The sequence below is a fragment of the Spermophilus citellus genome, assembly GCF_964194105.1.
Source record: "Spermophilus citellus genome assembly, chromosome: 4".
Lineage (NCBI taxonomy): Eukaryota > Metazoa > Chordata > Mammalia > Rodentia > Sciuridae > Spermophilus > Spermophilus citellus.
In genome coordinates this window covers 135,662,209-135,685,366 of record NC_138185.1, presented here as the reverse complement: position 1 = coordinate 135,685,366, position 23,158 = coordinate 135,662,209, and the positions used below count along the sequence as shown (strand labels likewise).

General features: G+C 39.5%; 2 protein-coding genes across 9 annotated transcripts in view; one reads left to right on the top strand and one right to left on the bottom strand.

Annotated features, from left to right (window-relative positions):
* Positions 1-16,529, top strand: part of MAPDA (N6-Methyl-AMP deaminase) — a 30,972-nt gene extending 14,443 nt beyond the window's left edge. For 2 of the 6 annotated variants that reach the window (XM_081292088.1, XM_081292087.1), the window contains 3 exons: positions 657-795; positions 2,427-2,527; positions 3,034-4,408. In XM_081292088.1, coding sequence (XP_081148214.1) covers positions 657-795; positions 2,427-2,527; positions 3,034-3,228 — 435 coding nt within the window. In that variant the 3' untranslated portion in view covers positions 3,229-4,408. Of the gene's footprint in view, positions 1-656; positions 796-2,426; positions 2,533-3,033; positions 4,409-15,844 lie in introns of those variants that run through there. The other 4 variants (XM_081292089.1, XM_081292090.1, XM_081292092.1 and 1 more) reach the window with 4 other exon arrangements.
* On the bottom strand, positions 7,113-23,151 carry ZSCAN29 (zinc finger and SCAN domain containing 29; the record flags this gene model as incomplete). 3 transcript variants are annotated; one of them, XM_081292083.1, is made up of 5 exons in its annotated part: positions 7,113-14,171; positions 16,541-17,011; positions 18,376-19,068; positions 21,032-21,236; positions 23,056-23,151. In XM_081292083.1, the coding sequence occupies 5 exons, from the start codon at positions 23,149-23,151 to the stop codon at positions 13,303-13,305; spliced, it is 2,334 nt and encodes a 777-aa protein (XP_081148209.1). In that variant the 3' UTR covers positions 7,113-13,302. The 3 variants fall into 3 exon arrangements, with proteins under 3 accessions (XP_081148209.1, XP_081148207.1, XP_081148208.1); XM_081292081.1 differs by having other exon boundaries at positions 21,699-23,137; XM_081292082.1 differs by having other exon boundaries at positions 18,376-19,065; positions 21,699-23,136.
* Between the last annotated feature and the right edge of the window lie 7 nt (positions 23,152-23,158).

Genomic DNA, 23,158 nt, shown 5'->3' with positions numbered 1-23,158 from the left:
TCTCTAAATCTTTTTTGAATATCTTTGAACATATAGACATAACACAAATCACATATGCATACAGAGTTAGGTGTTTTGTTTTTTGAAAATTTTCTGAGTTTTAATTTCTTCATCTTAACACTTTGTAATCATAAAATATTATAAGCTTTAAAGAATTGATATGGAATGGCACAAAGTAAGGTTGTAGTAAGTTTAAGTTTATTGTTATTACTGAAATTAATGTAGAATAATATTGAGGAATAAATAAAATAAAAGGAAGAGGGGTTGTGAATGTAGCTCAGTAGTAGAGTACCTGGCCCTGTGTTCAACCTCAGCACCAAAAAAAGAACAGGAAAAAAAAAAGGTGCTGGGCATAGTGGCACAAGCCTATAACAGCAGCCTGGGAGGCTGAGACTGAGGATCATGAAGTCAGCCTCAGCAATGATGAGGCGCTAAGCAACCCAGTGAGACCCTGTCTCTAAATAAAATACAAAACAGGGCTTGGGATACAACTCAGTGGTCAAGTGCCCCTGAGTTCAAGTCCTGTGGTACCGAAAAAAAAAAAAAAAAGCTACCTATGTTAACCACACAGAGGGACAAGAGTATACAGTATAGGAAAAAAATTAGTAAGAACAACTGAAAGAGATCATTAATCCCTTTTTCTTACTTTTCTGAAGATTCCAAACCAAAATAAAGAAACACAAATGCTCCTTGATCTACTTCCTGACAGAATTGGACATGGAACATTTCTCAACTCCTCTGAGGAAGGATCCTTCAATCTGGTAGATTTTGTGAGGCAACACCAAATCCCACTAGGTAAGGCTTAGGTTTCAGGTCTCTCAGACAATCCTCTGGCTCTTTGTCCCTCAACCTCCAGGTTGCAAGCCCTAAATGGAAAAGTACTGTTCTAAAATTATAAATGTCATATAGAAATTCAAAGAATCATTGGATGTATGTTTTCTGAGCCTCATTTAAGTGAGAGTTTTAACTCCTGTTAGAATGTAAGCTTCATGACAGTGGGTCCCTCTCTATTCACTGCAATAATCCTCAGTAAGTATTTTTTGAAGGACTGAGGGTCACCAGGATTTTGAAATAGCTTTTATGAAATTGACATGTGTCATAAATTCAAAAAATATATTTTTTAATAATTTTTAAAATAATTTTTAATAGAGCAGTAAACAAAACAGACAGGGTTTCTTTCTCAAGTAACTCATGTGGAGAAAAGATAGTAAGCAAATACATAAGAAAATATCACTGTTAAGTTCTATTAAGAAAATTAAACTGGATGATAAAATAGTGATCAGATAACCACTTTCTTGATGATCAGGGAAGGTCTTTCTGAAGACGACAAGAAGTGAATACCTACAAATCATTTTACTGAATGGTCAATTTGCTAAATTTACAAACTGATCAGTTTACAAAAAGCCTTTGATGTATACTTTTAAACTATTTATAGAGTTTTTAGCAATTCATAGTGAGATTTTTTTTCTTTTTACTAAGACTTTTAAATATCCACAAAAGTAGAGAGAATGGAAACTTCTTTCATAATGATCTTATTTGGTGTGGTGGCCCAGCTCTGCTCCCAGCTAAGTGAGGGAGCATCACCTGGACTCAGTGGACCTGTACTGAGGCTTCTTTATCCAAGTGTGCAGATGCCAGCAGTCAAGTCAGTGAAGTGTTTTACTCTGGCTGAGGAGCCAAGTACAGTGTTTCAAGGTAGGAATTTGTTAATAGCACAAGTAATTCTTAAGATGAACTTACCTAGAAGCAGCAGGCAGTGAATGGATGGTCTGGGTAAGAGTGTTCAGAAGTTTTCTTAGAAGCCACGGGAAAAGTCTGTGGCTCACTTTTGCCTCTCTATAGTGCTGTAACTCTCATGCAGTGCTAAAAAATTTCCTTATCTTTGTTTTGGTCTCCACTCTATAAGACCAGGAGGAACTACAATAGCCCTTCAAAAACGCTTCTGTTCCACTGTCATAATTTCCTGTCTTGTTCATCATGACTGGCTTATAACATTTCTCTTTCCTCTCCATTTTGGTAATGAAAGGGAATCACATGGCTGTGAAGAGAGTATTAACTCCTTGTCTGGTTCAGTTGCTGCCATATGTGTAGCACATACTTCCTGCACAACTACATTAGTTGAACTATAATTTTTTTTTTAGGTGTAGATGGACACAACACAATGCCTTTTATTTTTTATTTTTTATTTTTATGTGGTGCTGAGGTTCGTCCCGGGTCTCGTCCGTGCTCGGTGAGCGCTCTACTGCTGAGCCACAATCCCAGCCCCATAAATTTTTATATCACACAAAAGGAGAGGCCAGTTGTGAAGAATAATTAAACTGCTGCAAACCAGCATGGTTTGTAAATATTTCTCATGGGTCCACTTGGTGAACACTGTATGAGTTTATTTATTGCTTTTAATGAGATTTTTTTCCCCTTCCATCTAGAACTCTGTTTGACCTCAAACATCAAAAGTCAGACAGTTCCATCTTATGACCAGCATCACTTTGGATTTTGGTACAGCATTGCTCATCCTTCTGTGATCTGTGTAAGGTGTTTTACATGAAGTATTTCTCTCTCTCTCTCTCTCTCTCTCTCTCTCTTTTTTTTTTTTTTTAGGCTGCTTTAAGTGCCTGAGGGGAATGCCTGAGTAGAATGCCTGACTAAAGGAGTTAAGAGGGGGTTGGTCCTTGAGAGGCTGCAGTGGGCCTGGGTGACTCTGGTCTGGGTCTGTAGGAAAGGGTCCTGGACAATATCTAGGGGAATTTTTTTTAAAATACTGAACCCTAGCACCCGTCCTATGAAATTATGTGGTAAGTCTTAGTCATGGATGTTTTAAAAGCTCCCAGGGTGATTTTAATGTGCAGCCAAGGTTGAAACACTGCTCCAGTATAAATAAGACTCTTTAGTTACAGATATACATATATACATTTATAGGCTCCTATTTTAGACTGTTTAAAGAAGCTTAGTAAATAGGAAAATATAAAGAAGAGAGTTATTTTTAAAAAAGTATTTTCCTTACTTATTTTGAAACATTCTTATTTATATTGACAGACTGATGATAAGGGTGTTTTTGCGACATACCTTTCTCAAGAGTACCAACTGGCTGCTGAAACATTTAATTTAACCAAGTCTCAGGTATGGGATCTGTCTTATGAATCCATCAGCTACATCTTTGCTTCTGACAGCACTAGATCTGAATTGAGAAAGAAATGGAAAAATCTGAAGCCCAAAGTGTTACACTTTTGAGCTATAATAAGATGAACTCGTTTTTTTTTTTTTTTTTTTTATGTTCTGGGGATCAAACCCAGGGCTTCAAACATACCAGGCAATCCTCTACCACTGAGCCACATCCCCAGCCCAAGGTGAATGAACTACTGTTGTATATGTTGCAAACAAGATCTTTCTTTTATGTCCCATTCAGTAAATTGTCTCCCACTTCCTTCAAAGCATAGCAAATTCATGGGCTCTATCACCAGGACCTTACATATGGCAGGTGACCAGTAAATAGGTCTTAAACTGACTAGTAGTGACATGGCTCCCTGGCTGCCAAGCCATGCAGCCAGTCATTGGTCCCTGCCAAGAAGCAGCAGGGGAGGAGTGGAGTGGTAGAGTAGCAGCCCAGGTCAGATGGAGTGCAGGCAGCAAGTGTGGGCCATGGCTGCACAGAGACTATCATGCCAGCGTGGGCTTGAAGTGCAGAGGGCCTGAACCAGGGTGGACCAATGCCACAGGCAAGCCAAGACACACTGACCTGTCATCCCACCACAGCTCACCCCAAATAGTGCACACACCTGCTCTGCTGGGCACCATGGGGCTTCCTAGGGACCTCTGCCCCTACTGAACATGTGCAATTCACTGACCTCATCCTCCTGCTTTCCAAGAAGCGGGGAGAAAATGGAAGCACGGCAAACCTGAATGGAATTCTAGACTAACCAATGGTGTTAGTACTTTTCCAAATAGGATTTAAAATTAGCATAATTTTGGACCAGTGGCATTAGTACTTTTGCAAACCCTGATTTGCTTAAGTTTGGACCAATAACACTGAACCAAGTGCTATATAAACCCCTAGACAAGCACACTCAGATGGAGAAAACCTGCTATCCAGTGCCCTCTTGCACTGCAAGAGTTCTGTTCCTGTTTCTATTCTTCAGTAAACCCTGCCCTTACACTTGTTCATCCTGGTCTGTGGATTTCATTCTTCAAATTCATGAGACAAGAATCCAGAAACAAGAAGAAATTGGTGGTGAGCTCCTGGGGGTCTGCTGCAAGACTGGAGGGCATGGCCCATCATTACTAGCTGCAACATTTTTTGGCTACAGAGGCCTGTATCTTTACATAGACACCCACCCACCAGCAGAAGCAGAGGAACTCCAACTGCTGGAACACCAGCAGAAGCAGGGAATCAAGTGTCATCTCAAAACTCTGCTTTCAGGGCTGGGGATGTGGCTCAAGCGGTAGCGCGTTGGACTGGCATGCATGCTGCCCGGGTTCGATCCTCAGCACCACATACAAACAAAGATGCTATGTCCGCCGAGAACTAAAAAATAAATATTAAAAATTCTCTCTCTCTCTCTCTCTCTCTCTCTCTCTCTCTCCTCTCTCACTCTCTCTTTAAAAAAAAAAAAAACAAAACAAAAACAAAAAAAAACTCTGCTTTCAGCTGGCCTTGAGGTCTTACATAGCTTACCTCCATGCCAATTTCTCATTAGGAAAAGTTTTGGAATTACTAGTGTAAGGTAAGGAGAAAGGGGAAACACATGATCGCCAATACCTTTAAAGTTTCAAGCTTTTGACAGTAGCTCTGTATTATGTTGTACTTACTTTAATTAGACTCCCCTCATTTACTTTAACTCTTTTAAGTATTATCCCCCAAGACTGTTAATGCCAGGTCACACCAGACACCATAGAGTTGTGTGAATGCCTAATAGTCAAGGTTCATTTACTTTGGGTATCTTAGTTACAAAGCTAGCTGTTAAAATCTGGCTTTGCCCTTCTCATGACTGTGCTTGTCAATACTTGAGAGGGATTGAAGTCTTTGCTCCAATTTAGGAGACAGTAGCTGACTGAGGAGTGAGAAGGAAACTGCTGCAGTTTCTATTTTCAGGTGTTTCTGTCACTTGAGCTTTTTCTTTGTGGAAGCTGCCAGGATTTCCACCCCAGTACTTAACATTTTCTTCAGTTCAAAAGTTATTTTTAGTAGTGATAATGTTGGGGTTACTAGAATTCTTTAGGTTTCCTATGACCCTTCCCCTACACAGTGGACCACACACAGACTTATATAAACTCACATATCATGGCTCCTTTAGCTGAAGACAAGGAACAACTAAGATTAGTTCTGAATGGTAAGATAATTTATTAGATACCAAAGTATGCTTGAATTGCTTTTCATGTTAGAATGTATATTTTCCCTGGTATGAGAAAAGAAAGGATGATGACATCCCTAATTTCAATTACTAAAGGTTTCTAATAAGCTTTGTTTGTCTTTCTTTTAGGGAACAGGGTAGAGGGAAGCTCTTAGGTTTTTGAAGTTCTTAGATTGTTTGTAACCTTATATAGCTTTATATTATTCTTTACCCCCACCCACTCAGATATTGATTGCATAGTTAAAAAATATTATTTATCCTCAAAATGTGCATGTTTTACAGCTTCTCAAATGTTGTAGAACAAAATTTAATGATATGAAAATATACATCATATTTTCATTGAAAATGGTATAAACAATTTTGTTTTATATATATATACACACACACACACACACATATGTGTGTGTGTATATATATATATATATATATATATATGTATATGAAAGCTAGTGGGACAAATGATTTTAATTTATTAACTTTGTTGTGAAATCATTTTCACAATATAAAAGTCATGCTAGCCTTAACTCAGTGTAAGAGCATGAGTACAGCATAAGTTTTCCTGTGTGAAGTTTCAAAATTTAAAATTCATAGATTGGCTGACAAAAGAATTTATGAGAATCTGCAGCTAACATCAAATTTTTTAAGACTTATTTTTTAGTTGTAGTTGGACACAATACTTTTATTTTATTTATTTATTTTTATGTGATGCTGAGGATCAAACCCAGGAACTCACACTTTGCTAGGCGAGCGCTTTACCGCTGAGCCACAACCCCAGCCCTGGACATCAAATTTAATAGTGAAGTATTGAATGTTTTCTTTTTCTTTTTTTTTTTTTAAAGAGAGAGAGACAGAGAGAGAGAGAGAGAGAGAGAGAGAGAGAGAGAGAGAGAGAATTTTTTAATATTTATTTTTTAGTTATCGGCGGGCACAACATCGTTGTTTGTATGTGGTGCTGAGGATCGAACCCGGGCCGCACGCATGCTAGGTGAGCGCGCTACCGCTTGAGCCACATCCCCAGCCCTTGAATGTTTTCCTCTAAAGATTGTGAGCAAGTAAAAGATATATGCTCTAATCACTGATCTTCATCTGAAGTAGAGATCTTAGCTAGCCAGTGCAATAGGAAAGAAAAAGTAAAAAGAGGGAAGATTAGAAAAGAAAAAGGAAAGATATCTCTATTACAGATAACATGATTATTTACATAGAAAATCCTAAGGAATCTACCAAGAACAAGTAGAACTAAACAAATGCATCATCAGGGTCCCACAGAATATGAGGTCAATATATAAAATTAAAGGCTGATACAAAGGTCATGGCAGAAAGTGTACAAATTAGCCTAGAATACCTTGTTGCATCAAAAAATAAGAAGTGCACAAAGGACAAAAGAGCAAATCTGAAGAGGTTCTTACTAGCCAAATCTGGGATAATTTGAACATCAAAATAAATGACAGTGATAGGTTTTTAACCCATTAAAGTAAGAATCCATGAGTTTATACTAATAAAAATAAGTAGGAGGAAAGGGAATACTTTTCCTTACAGTAAACTAATATTATACTTTAAAAGGATGGAGTTAGAGGGCTGGGGATGTGGCTCAAGCGGTAGCGCGCTCGCCTGGCATGCGTGCGGCCCGGGTTCGATCCTCAGCACCACATACCAACAAAGATGTTGTGTCCGCCGAGAACTAAAAAAATAAAAATATTAAAAATTCTCTCTCTCTCTCTCTCTCCTCTCTCACTCTCTCTTTAAAAAAAAAAAAAAAAAAAAAAAAGGATGGAGTTAGAAAACTAATGGATGCTAAACTGATGGGTGAAAGTTTGAGGGACAGGATCTTTAACATTGTCTCAAAATTACTCTCTACATATTAATTACAAAGGGGAAAATAACAGAATTCTGGTAAATATATCATAGCCAAAGAACAAAATCAACATCACCAACAAATTTAACATCATGTGCCTTCTGACACACTGAGAAAGACAAAACATCCCTTTTATTAATCGTCAAAGTGCTCACTCTCAATCTAATCATGAGGAAACATCAGTGACATAAACCTAAATAGTGAGGGTGATTCTAAAAAAAAAAAGTCTAATATTCTTTAAAAATGTGAGGCTAAAGGAAAACAAAGGGCAAGTTAAGATTAAAGAAGAGTAAAGGGCTGAGCATGTGGCTCAGCAGTAGAGTGCTTGCCTAGCATGCACTCCAGGGTGGCCCTGGGTTCCATCCCCAGCACTACAAAGTGAGGGGGTGGAAATGACAAATATAAAACATGATCTATGACAAGGAAAAAATTTACTATAATGGGAATTATTGGAATGGTTGAAGAAATTTGAGTAGATAGTGTTATGTCAATTTTATATTTACTGACTTTGAAAACTTGAGGTTTAAGAGAATGTCTTTCTTCTTATACTTTAAAAGGAAATACTTGATATTAAGTATTTAGGAGAAAAGGGCAAACTTATTCTAACTCAGGTGATTTTTTAAAATATATTTAGGGGTATATGTGTGTGTGTGTGTGTGTGTGTGTGTGTGTATGTATGTATGTATGTATGTACATATATATAAAAATGAAAGCAAATGGGAAAAATAAAAGTGGTCCATCTAGATATATAGGAATTCCTTTTGGAACTCTTCCTGTAAAATTGAAATCATATCAAGATAAAAAAGTTACAAACAAAAACTATATGTATGCAGATTGGAATAGGCCCTCAGAAAGCCTTATTTTCTTGACTCTTTCAATGATTTGGCATTTTGAAAAATATGCCTACCTTTTACTGATAATAGTAGATAATCCTGTGCATAAATCCCCTTTCATCTTTGAATCCCATCCATATTTACCTGGTCACCAGTACAGCTGCTACTTATGCTCTCTCTGTTGCTAAGAGCATATATAGCTTGTGTCTGATCAATACATCAAATGAACACAGAGGTCAAGAGTTGTACTTATCTGGAGTGCCCCTTAATTTTGCCTATTCTAGTTCTACATCAAGACCACTAAGCTTATTAGAACTTCATCCTTGTCTCTTCAAATGTTGCTTTCTTTTTTCTTAATATTTTAGTTGTAGATGGACAGATATCTTTATTTTATTTAGTTTTTTTATATGGTGCTGGGGATCAAATCCAGGGCCTCACACATGCTAGGCAAGCACTCTACAATTGAGGTACAACCTCAGCCCCATAAATGTTGCTTTCTTGTCTGTTAAAAATTCTCAAATGCCAATTTTGGGCAAGCAGAGATTTGTGAGGCCAAAGAAATACTCAGATGCTTGGTGACACTCAGCATAAAGTTATTGAGTATATACCTCACTGTGTAGAATGAGATGAATGTCCTTTAGCTTCTGTTCTGTGTTTACGGAAGATATCAACAAAATATTTTTAAAGTAAATTCTACTTAAATAATTTGATGACTTCACTATTTGTGGAAGACTTTAAAATCATTTCCCTAATTTATCTGTTGGGTTATATAGGTTTAACCAAATACCCCTGGGAATCTATGCAAATATACATACATATATGTGTGTTAAATGATCTACCCTGTCATATTTTGATCACAGTGGAGCTCTTCTGGCCAGACCCTTATGACCTTTAAAACACGTTGGGGGCTGGGGATGTGGCCCAAGCGGTAGTGCGCTCGCCTGGCATGCGTGCGGCCTGGGTTCGATCCTCAACACCACATACAAATATGTTGTGTCCGCCAATAACTAAAAAATAAATATTAAAATTCTCTCTCTCTCTCTCTCTTTAAAAAAAAAAAAGACATGTTGGGCTTCTATTTCTAATATTTAACCTAATTTCCAGTGGTTCAAAAGTTATGTTTGTGAAAGAACTCTATGGTGGGCCTAGTAGAAACAAGTTAATAAGTTTATTTTATATGTAGCATATGTAAAAAAAATCATATATTACTTTTAGCACCATGGTTTCAGAGAATACTCCATAACATTTTATATGCAAAGACTTTGAGACATCCATGTCATAACATAGCTAACTGAGTAAAGTTTTCATTTTAGATTTTGAATTGAATAATGAAAGAACTGATTCATCTTTACATTCTTACCTCATCTCCTTTCCCTTCTCCCTTCCCTACCTGGTCACCATAAAAATAATGCTACACAAAGTTGACAAGACTCAGCTTCTAACTTGTATTACAATAAGTGAGAAATGGCAACAACACAGCGAATACATATAAATGTTAAATTCTATGGCATTAGTCATAGAGGACAAGCAATCAAAGGAAGAATGACAGTATGTGGAAAATATGAAAAAGAAGTAGCAACACTAAGGAAAAACCTGATAAAAATAAATGACAACTATTAGTACCTTTATTTTTTGCTTCCTTTCTGCACATGTCCTCTGGTCCTACAAAGGCTTTATGGATTTTAAAAAGTGAGAGGTGCCTAGGTCGTCTTGCTCCCCGAATAGTGGCATTAGTTTCTCTTACAATGTTTGAAGTCTATTATTTTTTGCTTCTTCCCATCCTCATGAATGGCAGATTGGGTGGCATTTAATATTTTTCTAGGTAGTTTCATATGAATTAGGTCTTCACCTGGTGAGACAGCATGCTCATGCCCTATTTTTCTTGTACATTCTCTTGGAGATTGGAAGGTTGGTCCTGAATGTTTTCATATAAGACTCATTCCCTATGCCTAGGATGGGTTCTAATGGATTGTGGACATGGATTCATATAAAAGAAAGTATTTTTGTTCTAAATTCTTTTTTACTACACTGTAAATTTTTTTTTCACTGCCTAGAGCATAAAGAATCAGACAGACATACTTCTGGTATAAACAGGGAAAAAATTCTCTTTTCTTACCATGAACAACTTGATCATAATAATTTGCATACATAACAGGCACTCTGTGGACATAATTTTTATTGACATGGTATCCCTGAGAGGCAGATTAGGTGTAAACATTGTTCTGCTTTACAGAGAGGGAACAGTTAACTTATAAGACATCTGGAACCAGAATTTGTATCCAGTGATACCCAAACCAATGCTTTTTTCATGAGATTATACATATACTAAAGAAAAATCTCTTTTCTTGACGTTACAGCACACTTCTTAAACCATCTCAGATTCTGAGGCACGTCTTTAGACTGGTGTTTCTTGTTCCTTTGTTTTAATTGGCAATGAATGTAGGCTGTTCTTTGTACTAGGATTCTTAAACACTAGAGCTCTAATTATAAACTCTAACACAATAAGATATGAATTAAATAATATTCTGTCTTCCTACTGATCTCCCAGATCTCAATCCATTCAAAGGGTTCCAATTAAACATGAATGTTAAAAAATAGTTATTTACCCCAGGTCTTGGCCATCTGGCCAGTGTCATCTTTCCTGTGATCTGCTCATCAAAGTGTCTTCAGCAAATACTGGTTTCTGACCTTTGTCTCCCAAAGCAACTTAGTCCCTGAAAGTTGTTCATTCTCCCCCAGTGCCAGCCAGCTGTTTCCTTGTCAATGATTATAGCAGTTGGGCATGGTGACCCATGCCTGTAATCCCAGCAACTTGGGAGACTGAGGCAGGAGGATCATAAATTCAAGACCAGCCTCAGCAACGTAGTGAGGCCCTAAGGAACTTAGTGAGACTCTGTCTCAAAATACAAAAAGGGCTAGGAATGGCTCAGTGGCTAAGTGCCCCTGGGTTCAATAACTGGTACCCCGCCCCCCCCCCCCCCAAAAAAAAAAAAATCACAGCCGAGTACCTGGTTTGGTTTGGTGCACATAGTCAGCACCTTATGGTCTACCTCTGGCACTCCATGTTTCAGTCAGGGTGATTCTCTGCGCTGCAGTCCGTCTGGGCACAATTCACAAGCCACTTGTCAAGCAGGAACCTTTATTTTTAGCACCCACACCACACCCTGCCCGAGCTCTCCAGGAATTCCTCTAGAGCACTTCCAGGGAGCACCTCAACTGGACTCCTAGATCCTGCTCTTGAGGCACATTTGCTGAGTCGCATGGGCGGAGCCAAAAGAGTCCCCCAATGAGCAGCTCCGTGGTTTGAAAGGGCGGGGAAACAGCCCAATGAGCATCACCACAGAGGAGCCAATCAGCTGGAAGTTTGTTGGCTCTCAACACTCTGCCTGTTGCAGAGCCATGTCATACTATCTCTAAAGTTTTTGCTGCTCCAAGCTTTATCTAACCTTCCTTATGTTCTGTCTTTTGCTCTTTGCTCCACCATTTTCCCACTGTTCATACCACCCTAATTTACCCAGTATCCTCCCCTCTTTTGAATACTTTCTGCTTCCTGAAGAAAATACCTCAGATTTTTCTTATAGCAAACACTAATACATTGGACCTTAACATTTATGCAGTTTTACTACCTAGCTTTATAGATTTCTTTGACTGCAGCAACTATATACTTATTTGTCCATGTGAGTGTTATTTGTTTTCCTTTGTGAGGATAAAGATAGGGTCTGTTTAACTTGTGCCTTACAGGGCTCATTCATACTACTATGAACTTAAGGGCAATTAATGCAATATTATTGGATTATAAAGATGAGTAATGACACTTGTTTGAAGAATTGCTTTTAATTGTATACAGATGAATGTGTGTAAGCGTGGTAGATTGGTAGCTCCATTGATCACAGTTGTTCCCATCTACCCTGCCATGAGGGTAAAGGATAGATGACCCAAAGTGGTATTTGGGACCACAGAAGTACCTTCTATTTGTTCCAGGTTTGTAGTGAGCACCCACAGGGTGCATAACACTATACTAAGTGTTTGGAGTGTAGGGAAAATGGATGATTCCCTATTGGCAGCTTTAACTGCCTTTTCTACCACCACATTCAGATGGCTTGTTCTTTGGGCTTCTAGACTACAAGGGACAGATGAAATTCACATGATGGGACAGAAAAAAGTCAAACTGGATGCTATGAGTGTATTGTTATTCTATTCTAACCCTACAAGGAATAGAAGAAACTAAGTTTGGTTTCTGATCTTTGTCTCCCAAAGCAACTTAGTTCCTGAAAGTTATTCATTCTCCCCCAGTGCCAGCCAGCTGTTTCCTTTATCAATAATTACAGCAGCTGGGCATGGTGACATATGCCTGTAATCCCAGCAACTTGGGAGGCTGAGGCAGGCAGATCATAAATTCAAGACCAGCCTCAGCAATGTAGTGAGGCTCTAAGCAACTTAGTGAGACTGTCTCAAAAAGGGCTGGGAATGTGGCTCAGTAGCTAAGTGCCCCTGGGTTCAATACCCAGTACTTGTAGAAGGTTTGCATTGTTTTCCCAAGTCAGAATACCTGTTTTTTTTAAAATATTAACATTAGTAGTTAATAGACCTTTATTTTATTCATTTATTTATATGTGATGCTGAGAACCAAACCCAGTGCCTCGCACATACTAGGCAAATGCTCTACCACTGAGCCACAACCCCAGCCCCAGAATACCTGGTTTTTGACAAAAAGATTAACAGGACAGAACCAAGATGGACATTCAGTTCTCCAAGATAAATGAAGAATGTGCCTGACAAATATGTCACTCTAAGCACAGGCTTAAGTAAGCAGGATTCTTTTTAGCATTTTCATTACTATATAAAGAAGAGCTAGACCCAATTAATGAGTAGTCTCACAACTTCTCTCTGAAATGCTGCTGTGATGGATTTTTCCAACTGAAATGCAGCTGAATGACAGGATGAGTCAAAAAAAGATGCATATCAAATTCCTAAGATCTACTACCATGTTATCTCTATTAAGGGAACAACATAGGCACTGAGAGGAAAAGATGGGTTTCATCAGTTCAGATACAGGCAAGGTGAAGGACTGAAATCTTCCTTTTATTCTTAAAATGACTGCATTGGGAATTTGGCTATGGGTGTAGAAGAAAGTTAAGGAACGAACAATGATATAAACCCTAAGGACTATTTCTTAGGCCAGTTGGGCACAGAATAGGAGATGGATCTTGATATTGGAACTTCCCAAACAATAAATGTACTTAGGCTCTTTTCTTTATTTATCCTTAGAGGCTTACTTAGGTGCTGACTGTGACAAAAGCTTTTCTCGTGTATGGATTTCTCGGTGTTTATTAAGGGCAGAACTTTTACTGAAGCACTTGTCACAGTCATGACATCCATAGGGTTTCTCTCCTGTGTGGGTTCTGTGATGTGCACGTAAGTCAGAACTCTTACTGAAACTCTTTCCACAGTCAGGACACACATGGGGTCTCTCTCCTGTGTGTATCCTCCGATGTGCACTGAAATGAGAACTGTTATTGAAGCTTTTTCCACACTCTTCACATTGATAGGGCTTTTCTCCTGTGTGAGTTCGCTGGTGAATAATAAGGCTTGAGCTCTGATTGAAGCGTTTTCCACACTCACCACATTGATAAGGTTTCTCTCCTGTGTGGATTCTCCTATGGGTGATGAAATTTGAACTGTCACGGAAACTTTTCCCACAGTCAAGACACTTATAAGGTTTCTCTCCAGTGTGGATTCTCCGGTGTCTAATGAGGCGGGCACTCCGACTGAAGCTTTTCCCACAATCAGCACATTTATATGGATTTTCTACCTGGGGGGAAATCTGATGTGTGAGATGGGAGTTTGGGCCAAAGCTTTTACCATATCTGAGATATTTAAAGGGTTTCTCTCCCAAGCAAGGTCTTTGATGACTTATGATTTTACCTAAACTCTTCTCTGAGAGTGTCAGTTTTCCTCTCTTCTCCTCTAGGGTCTTTTCCCATGGTCTTCCTGATCTACATTCACTCTCATTGTCTTTACCTTGTTCAAGATAATGGGGAATTCTCCTTTCAGACCTTGCAAGTAATGTCCTATGCAGTTGTACTTCCTCAGAAATATCCCGTTTTGAATTCTCTTCATTCTCAAATCCAGCTTCAAAACCTGGTGTAAGAACAGAATTTAAAAAGTTATCCATTTCCTTAATTATATGTGCCAGGGAAAGCAAACCTGGGAAAAACTAATATTATCCTAGATGATGAAATATAAAAAAAATTAGGGAACTCTTGATCCCAAATTACTAATAGTATTAAAATCCCAAAGTTTTACTTCTTTACTTAGTAAACTATCACATGTTTCTCAGCTGCATAATCCACATAAGAGTTGGCTAATATATTCTTTAACACTTCTTGAGTAGCCAGGATCTTTAGAAAGTCCTCTCAGTAAAAGAAAGTTTTAGAGAAGACTATCACTATGTGTATACAGGAAAGATACTTTCTAATGCTATATTTTTGCTACATCTCAGATCTATTATTGTATTCTTATTCGTGTTCTTTGCCAGTAACTAAAAGGATTAGAAGAAAATGTCCAGGAAAACTTTTTGGGAAACTTCTGTATTCAGAAAGAATTCTCATAAATCCCCTCCCCTTCAAATTCCAATATATGGTGTAAATAAATACAGTAGAAAAATATTTAGTATCTTTCAAAGAAAAGGACTTCTGGGCTGGAGGTGTAGCACAGCTGTAGAGCACTTGCCTGGCTTGCAATGAGGTACTGGGTTCGATCCTCAACTCCACATAAAAATAAATAAAGACATTGTGACCATATATAACTAAAAAAATATTTTAAAAAAGGACTTCTGAGAGAAAAACTTTACTAGGATATGTCTAAAACATTTTCTTCACTTAAATAAATAAATAGAAAAATAGATAGGTAGATAAATAAATTTCCAAAAACATCTACCCTAATACCCAAGCACTCTGCTACAGCAACATTTTACTATTCTAAGTACCACATGCCAGGCTTCTTTGGGCCTAGACTCTGAAAATTTATACTTATTCAGATGTTTTATGTAAACTTTGGGTCCCAAATTCCCAAGACTAAATCTAAGAGCAAAAGAATGCTGAATGTCAATCTGTATGTATCACTTAATGCAGTACCTACCCATGAGTCTAGTCTTATGAAATGTTCCATGAAATAGAAATTCACTAGATTAGCCAAAAATCTCAGAATTTCAAATATGTGAGTGTATTGTGAGCCTCTAATAGGTCTACTTAGTATTTTTTCAAATCTAAAAGTCATTTTTTAGTAGAATACACTAATAAATATTCCATGGAATTGAGGTTCATGGGACATCCTTAAAGAATGTTGATGAAAAGACTATGAAACCTGTAATCCCAGTGGCTTGGGAGGTTGAGACAGGAGGATCTTGAGTTCAAAGCCAGCCTCATCAAAAGCAAGGTGCTAAGCAACTCAGTGAGACCCTGTCTCTAAATAAAATACAAAAATAGAGCTGGGGATGTGGCTCATTGGTAGAGAGTCCCTGAGTTCAATCCCCAGTACCCCCCCAAAAGACTGTGGAAGTAGCCATGGCACATGCCTATAATCCCAGCAACTCGGGAGGCTGAGGCAGGAGGATCATGAGTTCAAAGCCAGCATCAGCAAAAGCAAGGCTCTAAGTAACTCAGTGAAACCCTGTCTCTAAATCAAATATAAAATAGGGGGAGATGTGGCTCAGTGGTGGAGTGCCCCTGAGCCGAATAATAATAATAATTTCTTGAATTGTGACAGGTGTTTCATTTATATCAACCCTTAGTGTTTTTGTTTTTGTTATGCAGTGCTGGAGACTGAACCCAGGACTTTACACATTAGCCAAATGTTCTACCATGGAGCTACCCAAGCCCAAGGTCTAAGCAACACTGGGGCTTAAGTAACTTGCTCTAAAGTCAATCAGTTAATAAACAACACAGCCCAGATTCACATACATATATAGGTATAACTCCAAAAATCACAACTCTTCTTCCCACCTGGAAGGAAGCCATATTTTTTTTTCTTATACAGCGGCTAAGATTCATTCAGTTTCCACAGAAATCTCTGATTTCTACAAAAGTTATCTAAAGAAAAGGGTTGTCAAATTTTCACATGTGAAGAACACAGACTTACAGCTAATATACTTGCTGAAACTAGAAGAAAAACATGCATGAGAGCCAACTTTTAATTCATCCTATTATGGGTACATGACATGAAAAAGTTATCCAATTCCCTAACAGGTAAATGGGATGAAATCCAAGCAGCACACACATAAATGACAGCAAATTTACAGTTTACCATTATCTCAGAACATGAAAAGATAAATCACATGAATAAGTTAACCTCAGCTCACTAAGCTAACAGGAAACAAGGGGGGAAGAGATAAAGGTAAAGAAGAATCCATGAAAGCTGGGTAGAGAGGCCAGTTCTCAATCTGATGGTTTTTTCTCTAAATCCCATTACTTCTCTTTTATGTTTTGTCATAAGAAGTAAACCAATCTTACCACTGGGACTCTGGAATAAGACTGGAGCACGGTTCATTACAGCCCCTGGGGGTATCTCAGTATCCTCTTCATCATCATCAGAATCTTCTTCTATGGCCTCTTCTGCATCCTCAGCTTGCTTCTCAGCTTCTTCCTCACTGTTTCCCTGGATGGGGCAAGACACTATCTCTTCTTCCTGGCCATCACTAGATGGAACTGCAACCTGGGCATTCACCAAAGCATCCATCTCCTCAAAAAATGCACAGGTCTCTGGTGCTTGGCCATTCTTGACTTTCCGATAGCTGGTTTGTAGGCTTTTAAATTTGGTCCGACACTGCTCTGGAGTCCTGAGGAAGCCATATTCCCATAATCTCTCAGCCACTGCTCCATATAACTGGCTGTTACGGTGACAGTTACGGAGGGCTTCATAAAACTGAGTCTCACTAAGAATTGCAAGGTAAGTCTTGGTCTCTTCATAGCCCCAGTGTACACCTGCCACCAGAAGAGAAATTTCAGCACTACTGAAACCAGATCTTTAGAGCTGCAATGACTCAGTCCTATCCACTGCATCAAGAAAAATGACTTAGGCTGTAGGTGTAGTTCAGTTGTAGAGCACATGCTTATCATGCATGAGGCCCCATGTTCAATCCTAGCACCGAAAGAAAATAAAAATCACCTAAGATCACTCCTAGATTAAAATTTCATGTTTTAATTAAATACTTTATGTTTTCAGGATCTATATGCTTCTGTATATCCTTTAGCAAATTCAGCAAACTTTAAAAAAGACCTTTCCATCTGATCACTGAAACAATTATTATGTATACTAAAGCAAGTGTATAGAATCTATTTCCCCATCCTTCTAGTGTTTTTCTGGAATTCTGAAAACTAGAACACCACCGATTAGGGTAAGAAGACCCTCAATTAGTTGTTTCATCCACAATGTGTCATCATTTTCCACCAGTCCTATTTCCTTATGAATTCATTTTCCCACAGAATGACTTAAAACCCTAAGGAACTGCCTCTTTCCAGAATCATACTGCTGCCAAATTTCTAGTATGGCCTTTCTTCATTTGCCACAATTTCAATGAAGCAAGCCCAGCAATAGCATAGACTTGAAGGGTATAAAATAAGGACCTTATAGTCATGCATGGTATTCAGGGGGTATAGGATGGGCAGGAGCCAGACTGAGGAAGGAAGCAAGAGCAAACTGTCTCCTGGACTGAACACATGCTAGTGCTGCACATCCCCCACTTGGGGTAGTACTTTCAGGAAAGGATATTAGGATGATTATAGTCTCTGCTCCCTGAAGGTGCCCAAGGTGGATAGAAAGAGGATTCAAATACTCTTCCTCTCACCTGAGAGCCAGTTGGACATTATTTTCCTTCCACTCACTGTGAGTAAAGGAGAACAGGAAAGTATTGGAAGAAAGAGAAAAGGCAGTGGGAAAAAGATGAAAAGAACAAAGGTAATGAGAATAAAAGCATTTAGCACATGAGCAACATTTATGACTTACCTATATTTATATCAGTGATGGAAAAAAATAAAGAAAAGATAGTAAAATACAACATTTTTTTCAATGAGCCTGCAATGATTTTATAATCAGAAAAAATATTTTAATAAAGGAATAGAATGATATTCTTTTTCAAGACACTCTTGAATTTTCTGAGTGTATTTCTTTCAAAAACCAACTGACTACTTACTATTATCTTCCTATTATTTTCCCCCAAAAGATAATGAACTATATATAGAATTGAAAAAAAGGGACCAAACTGGCAGGTGGCATATTCTAGACTCCATATGCAGCCTCACTGCTCCTCAATTCTAATCCCAAACCCCCCAGAATAAAAACTTCTTACCACTTGGGCTTCGGAACAGGACAGGTGCAGTTGAGTCCTGGGGAGTGGCCTCCAGGTCCAATTCATCACTGTCAGAAGCCTCAGCCAAAGCTGTTTCTGCTCCTTCCTCATGCTGCCAGGCCTCCTGTCCTGGCTCCTTAGTCTCTGCATCACTACTCACCTGGCCAGAATGAGAGGCTGTCTCTTCCAGGCCATTACTAGGCAGAGCAATGACCTGAGCTCTCATCAGCGCCTCCATTTCTTCAAAGAAGGGGCAGGTCGCAGGTGGGTGGCCACTCTTGACTTTCCTATAGCTCTTCTGAAGACCTTTGAACTTTGTCCGACACTGTTCCAGGGTTCGGAAGAAACCATACTCCTGGAGTCTCTCAGCCACAGACCCGTATACTTGGCTGTTTCGATGACAGTTTTGGAGAGCCTCATAAAATTCAGTTTGGCTAAGAATTGCAAGGAGAGTTCTGGTCTCTTCATAGCCCCAGTGTATACCTGTCACCTTCTCATCCTCAAAGCCCCAGTGATCCTTTTCCACCCAGTTTCTCTCTCTCTTGGATGATAGCATATCAGCATGTACTTGTCTATCACCTGTGTGGCTGCCTTTTGGGACTTCTTTCTCTTTGGAGCCTAGCAGATCCGAGATCCATGGCTCTCCGTGCTCCAACCTGGAGACCACACCGGATTTAGGAAATGGAAATCCTGCTTACAGAGAAGCAAACAAAGGGAATCATAGTTTGGACTGACTATACAAAACATGTCTGAATTCAGTTCTGCTTTTTTTTTATCCAAGGGATTATAAGGGAAGTATCTAGGGAAATGTTTTCAGAAAGTTCAGTTGAGTTGAAGAATAGGGAAAATACAGGAAACCTCAAAAGATAAAAAGTATTTTATTTTCCAGAGCAGAGTAACAAGAGGGGAAAAGGTTCTGTTGTATATTCAGAGTTAATAATTCTATTCCAAGTTGCTCCCTAGCCTTCTGAACCATTATTTACAGGTTGTAGCACTGCTAGAAATAGTTACCTCCTGTCTCCTATTCTTTACTCAGGCTAGAGAAGTAAACAATGACTTCAGAGGAGAGGGGAGAAGAGATTGTCTTCAACTCATCTGTTTCCTTCATACTCAGGCATCAAATTCTATAATTGTTTCTCTTAATACATCCTTCTTCTCTATTCCTGTTGCCAGACCCTGGATCCTCTCACTTGTGGATAACTGCAGCAGTCACCTGAACTTCAGGCTCTTTTTTTTTTTTTTTTTTTAATATTTTTCAGTTGTAAAGGGATCTTTTATTTATTTATTTATATGTGGTGCTGAGGATTGAACCCAGGGCCTCACACATGCCAAGTAAGTGCTCTACCATTGAGCCACAACCCCAGCCCCGAACTTCAGGCTTTTGCTTCCTTAGTTAACACACTATTCTGCTGAGCCTTAACCCTTAACCTTAGTGCCTTGCACTGTCATTTCTGTTTATTTTTTCCTTCCCAGAACAACTACACTGTTATTCACCACTCGGTACCTTTCCTTTAACTTCCTTTCTCCTACCCAAACTCAACCCATCCTTCAAGAAGCTATACTTGCCAATGCCCTCAAGAGGCCTTCACTACAGCCCTACCTCATCTCCACTCTTTCAAACCCCCACAGTACTTACACTGTTAAGTTGTCGTTAAGCATTGTTTCAATACAGTTCTGTTTAGCACATATTTATAGTTTGCAATCATATTGTAAGCTCTTTGAGGATAGGTACCTTTTCTTATTGTAGAGTACCCTGCAAAATGTTGAGCACATTGTAGGTGTTTAGGAACTGATAAACTCTGCAAGTCTGTGTGTGAGGTTAGAGGATTTCACCTGAAAGACTAAACCGAAACGAATATCAAACTTTCAACTTTCTTGAATATCAAAATTCAAGAAAGATAAGATCAGAATTCAAAGGAACTTCAACAAGTTTTAAATGAAATCATCAAAGGGGAAAAAAAACAAACAAAATGGAGTTCACTAGAGTACAAAGAAGAAAAACAAGTTCTACCAATCAAGACCAAGAATAAGAGACTAGGTACAAAGGCACTGAAGAAAAGATATGAAAGTTACTAGGTGAACAAAAATCCTCCCATAATTATGAGTTGGGCTATACTGAAAGAAGATACTGCAAAATTCTGAAGTAAAATTCTTAACTCAGCCTCTACCTAACACAACCTCACTGGAATAATACACATAATTTTGTTCTCCACAATTATCATATTTGGAGAACTTAAAAGTTCCAAATGAGAGAATAATAAAAGCTAAGGTCTAGAGAATAGAGATTATGGGGAAAGCTTAAAAACACAAGTGTGGTTTAATTTGGAGAAGTAAAACAACTAAAAGATGTGCTCACCCGTATAGAAAAGCATTTTTATCTAGAAAATATGAACTACTATTACCATTACTAACAGAATAATTCCAAGTCCTGATAAAAACTAGGAAGTCATTCTCTTAACAGACTTATCAAAAGAGGACATATAAGAAGACAATATACTGGCGGGCTGTCTTCAATATACTGCATGTCTTCAAGGAGACCCAATAACCACACATTGTATGATTTCCACTGAAATCCCTTTCCCACTCACTATCCCCAACCCTACTTCCCAACTTAGAATGGCATTCTAACTTCCCATATGAATCTACTACTCCTCACCACTCCTTTGAAAAGGTCTGAACTTCTCCTTTGGGTTCATCTGTTCCTGTGGTCCCAGGTCTGGACTTCTTGCCCTCTCTTTCTTGGGTACACTCCTAGGCTGGGGTTCCATTGACTCCTGCTGAACACTTAAGAACTCTCGTGATGATTTCAGGGGTGTCATCTTCTCCAAGTGCACTTCCTGCCCCTTCACAGAGACTGTGACCTAGAAACAACCCCCATTAATTGTCACTGCAAGATCATAGTGAGAGGCATTCCCAGAGGAGATTATTTAATTCACCCAGAGTTCAGAGTTTATCCTTCTAGGTTAAGGCTAGAGTTGTAGGGGTATTGGGAAGTTATAGCAAAGCCCTTATTCCATTATCATTAGCTTAAAGCAGCTGGAACACCAGAAGGAAAAGACCAAAGCAGTAAGCAACAGGATGGGGGGCGGGGAATCCTTTTTCTTCCCCATCAAGTAAGAAAGTATGAAATGAAGAAAAATTCATTGTGACAAGAAAGGTGAGGTTACATACAGGTAGAATCTTCATGTGAGCACCATCTGAAAAGTTACCTGTTGCAGATCAGAAGTATAAGGGAGACTTGTGCCTGTTCTGTACTTTAAATTGGCCCTCTACCCTTGCCCCTTCCCAGTCTCACACTTCTGAATTTCCCCTTCCCTTCTCACCGAAGGTCCATGTCTTCCAGGCTCTCTTTCTAAATCTTCCACCAGTGTCACTGCCTCCTCTCCATTTTCTGGACATTGTTCCTGTACCAAATTCTGGATCTCCCCAGGTAAGACAGTCAGGAACTGCTCTAGTACCAACAATTCTACAATCTGTTCCTTGGTACGCACTTCTGGCCTCAGCCACCGACAACAAAGTTCCCAGAGTTGGCTGAAAGCCTCCCGAGGTCCAGCGACCTCATGGTAATGGAATTTCCTGAAGCGTTGTCTTAAGGTTTCAGAGTTAGGGCCATTCTCTCTCAAAGTGGGTTTGGCCATCATTCATAGCAGAAAGCAGCTTCCCTTCAATTGAGAGTCAGAGTTCCAGGGTTTACACCTATCCTCCCATGTCCTTGAAGAATTAAATGAAGATGAGTCTCTCTCTGTGTAAAAGGAGTTTCTTCCTAGAGTAGAGATGACACTAACAGAGGAATGTATTCACATGTCTACAGCCTTGCCAGAGCCGGCCTGACTTCTTACATGCTCCAAGTGGTCATCTAAGTGGCACCATTCTCAGGGCAACAAGTCAACAATGAGCAAGAAGGATGACCTTTAAAAAGCTGCACTTCTTGACGACTTACAGGGCAGCCTCAGGAAGCTGCAGAAAATAGTACTATCTGCTCCTTTCCCACTTTCTCCGAATCCGATCTCATTTAATTCCCCAGATCAATGTTGCACCGTGAGTTCGAACCATATGGGGGCTCAAGAGGATCTAAAAACCATCCTGTGGAAGGCAACAAAAAGCCTCTCTCCAGGGGTCACGGCTGATCTCCCCTAGTACCTCCAATCCTTCCCGAGGACCTCTGCGTCCACCCCGTCCCCTCGGGCTACAAACTATCGATTTCCAGTCCACGCAAAAATCAAGTATTGAATATCAAGTCTTTGTTTTCCTTCACAGTAAAAGAACCGCTCAGCAAGGGAGTTACTGACGTGAAACCTCGCGTTTTAAAGTTGGTTTTGAGTACGGAAGCAAGGACTGGCGAACTTGGAGAGAGTCACACTGAATTGATGGAGAGAGGAAGTCCCAGGGGCAGTAGTAATGAGTCTCCCGAGAACGAGCTTGGGCGCTGGCCAGGGACTCTGAGTACTACGGATTCGAAGGCGCCGAGCTCTGCTCAACAAGCTGAGGGTGCGGCGTTCCGGATTCTTTGTCTTGGCTCCCTTCTGGCCGGGTCACTCTCAGAGATGTAGTGCAATCCCTCCAGAGGCTTCTGACCGGGCTAAGCCACCCTGAGGGCACCCTCTGGCCCCACCCTGGCAGCGTCTCCCGCTAGAGCTGTCCCCAAACCCACTTGCATCTCTGCCCCTAAGCCAGCCTCACCCACTCCGGGAAGAGCCCAGCCCGGGTTCCACAGTCGCTCAGTCCAACTCCCAAGCCGGAAGTCCGAGCCGGCAACTCGGGGCACCGGGGGCGCATGCGCAAA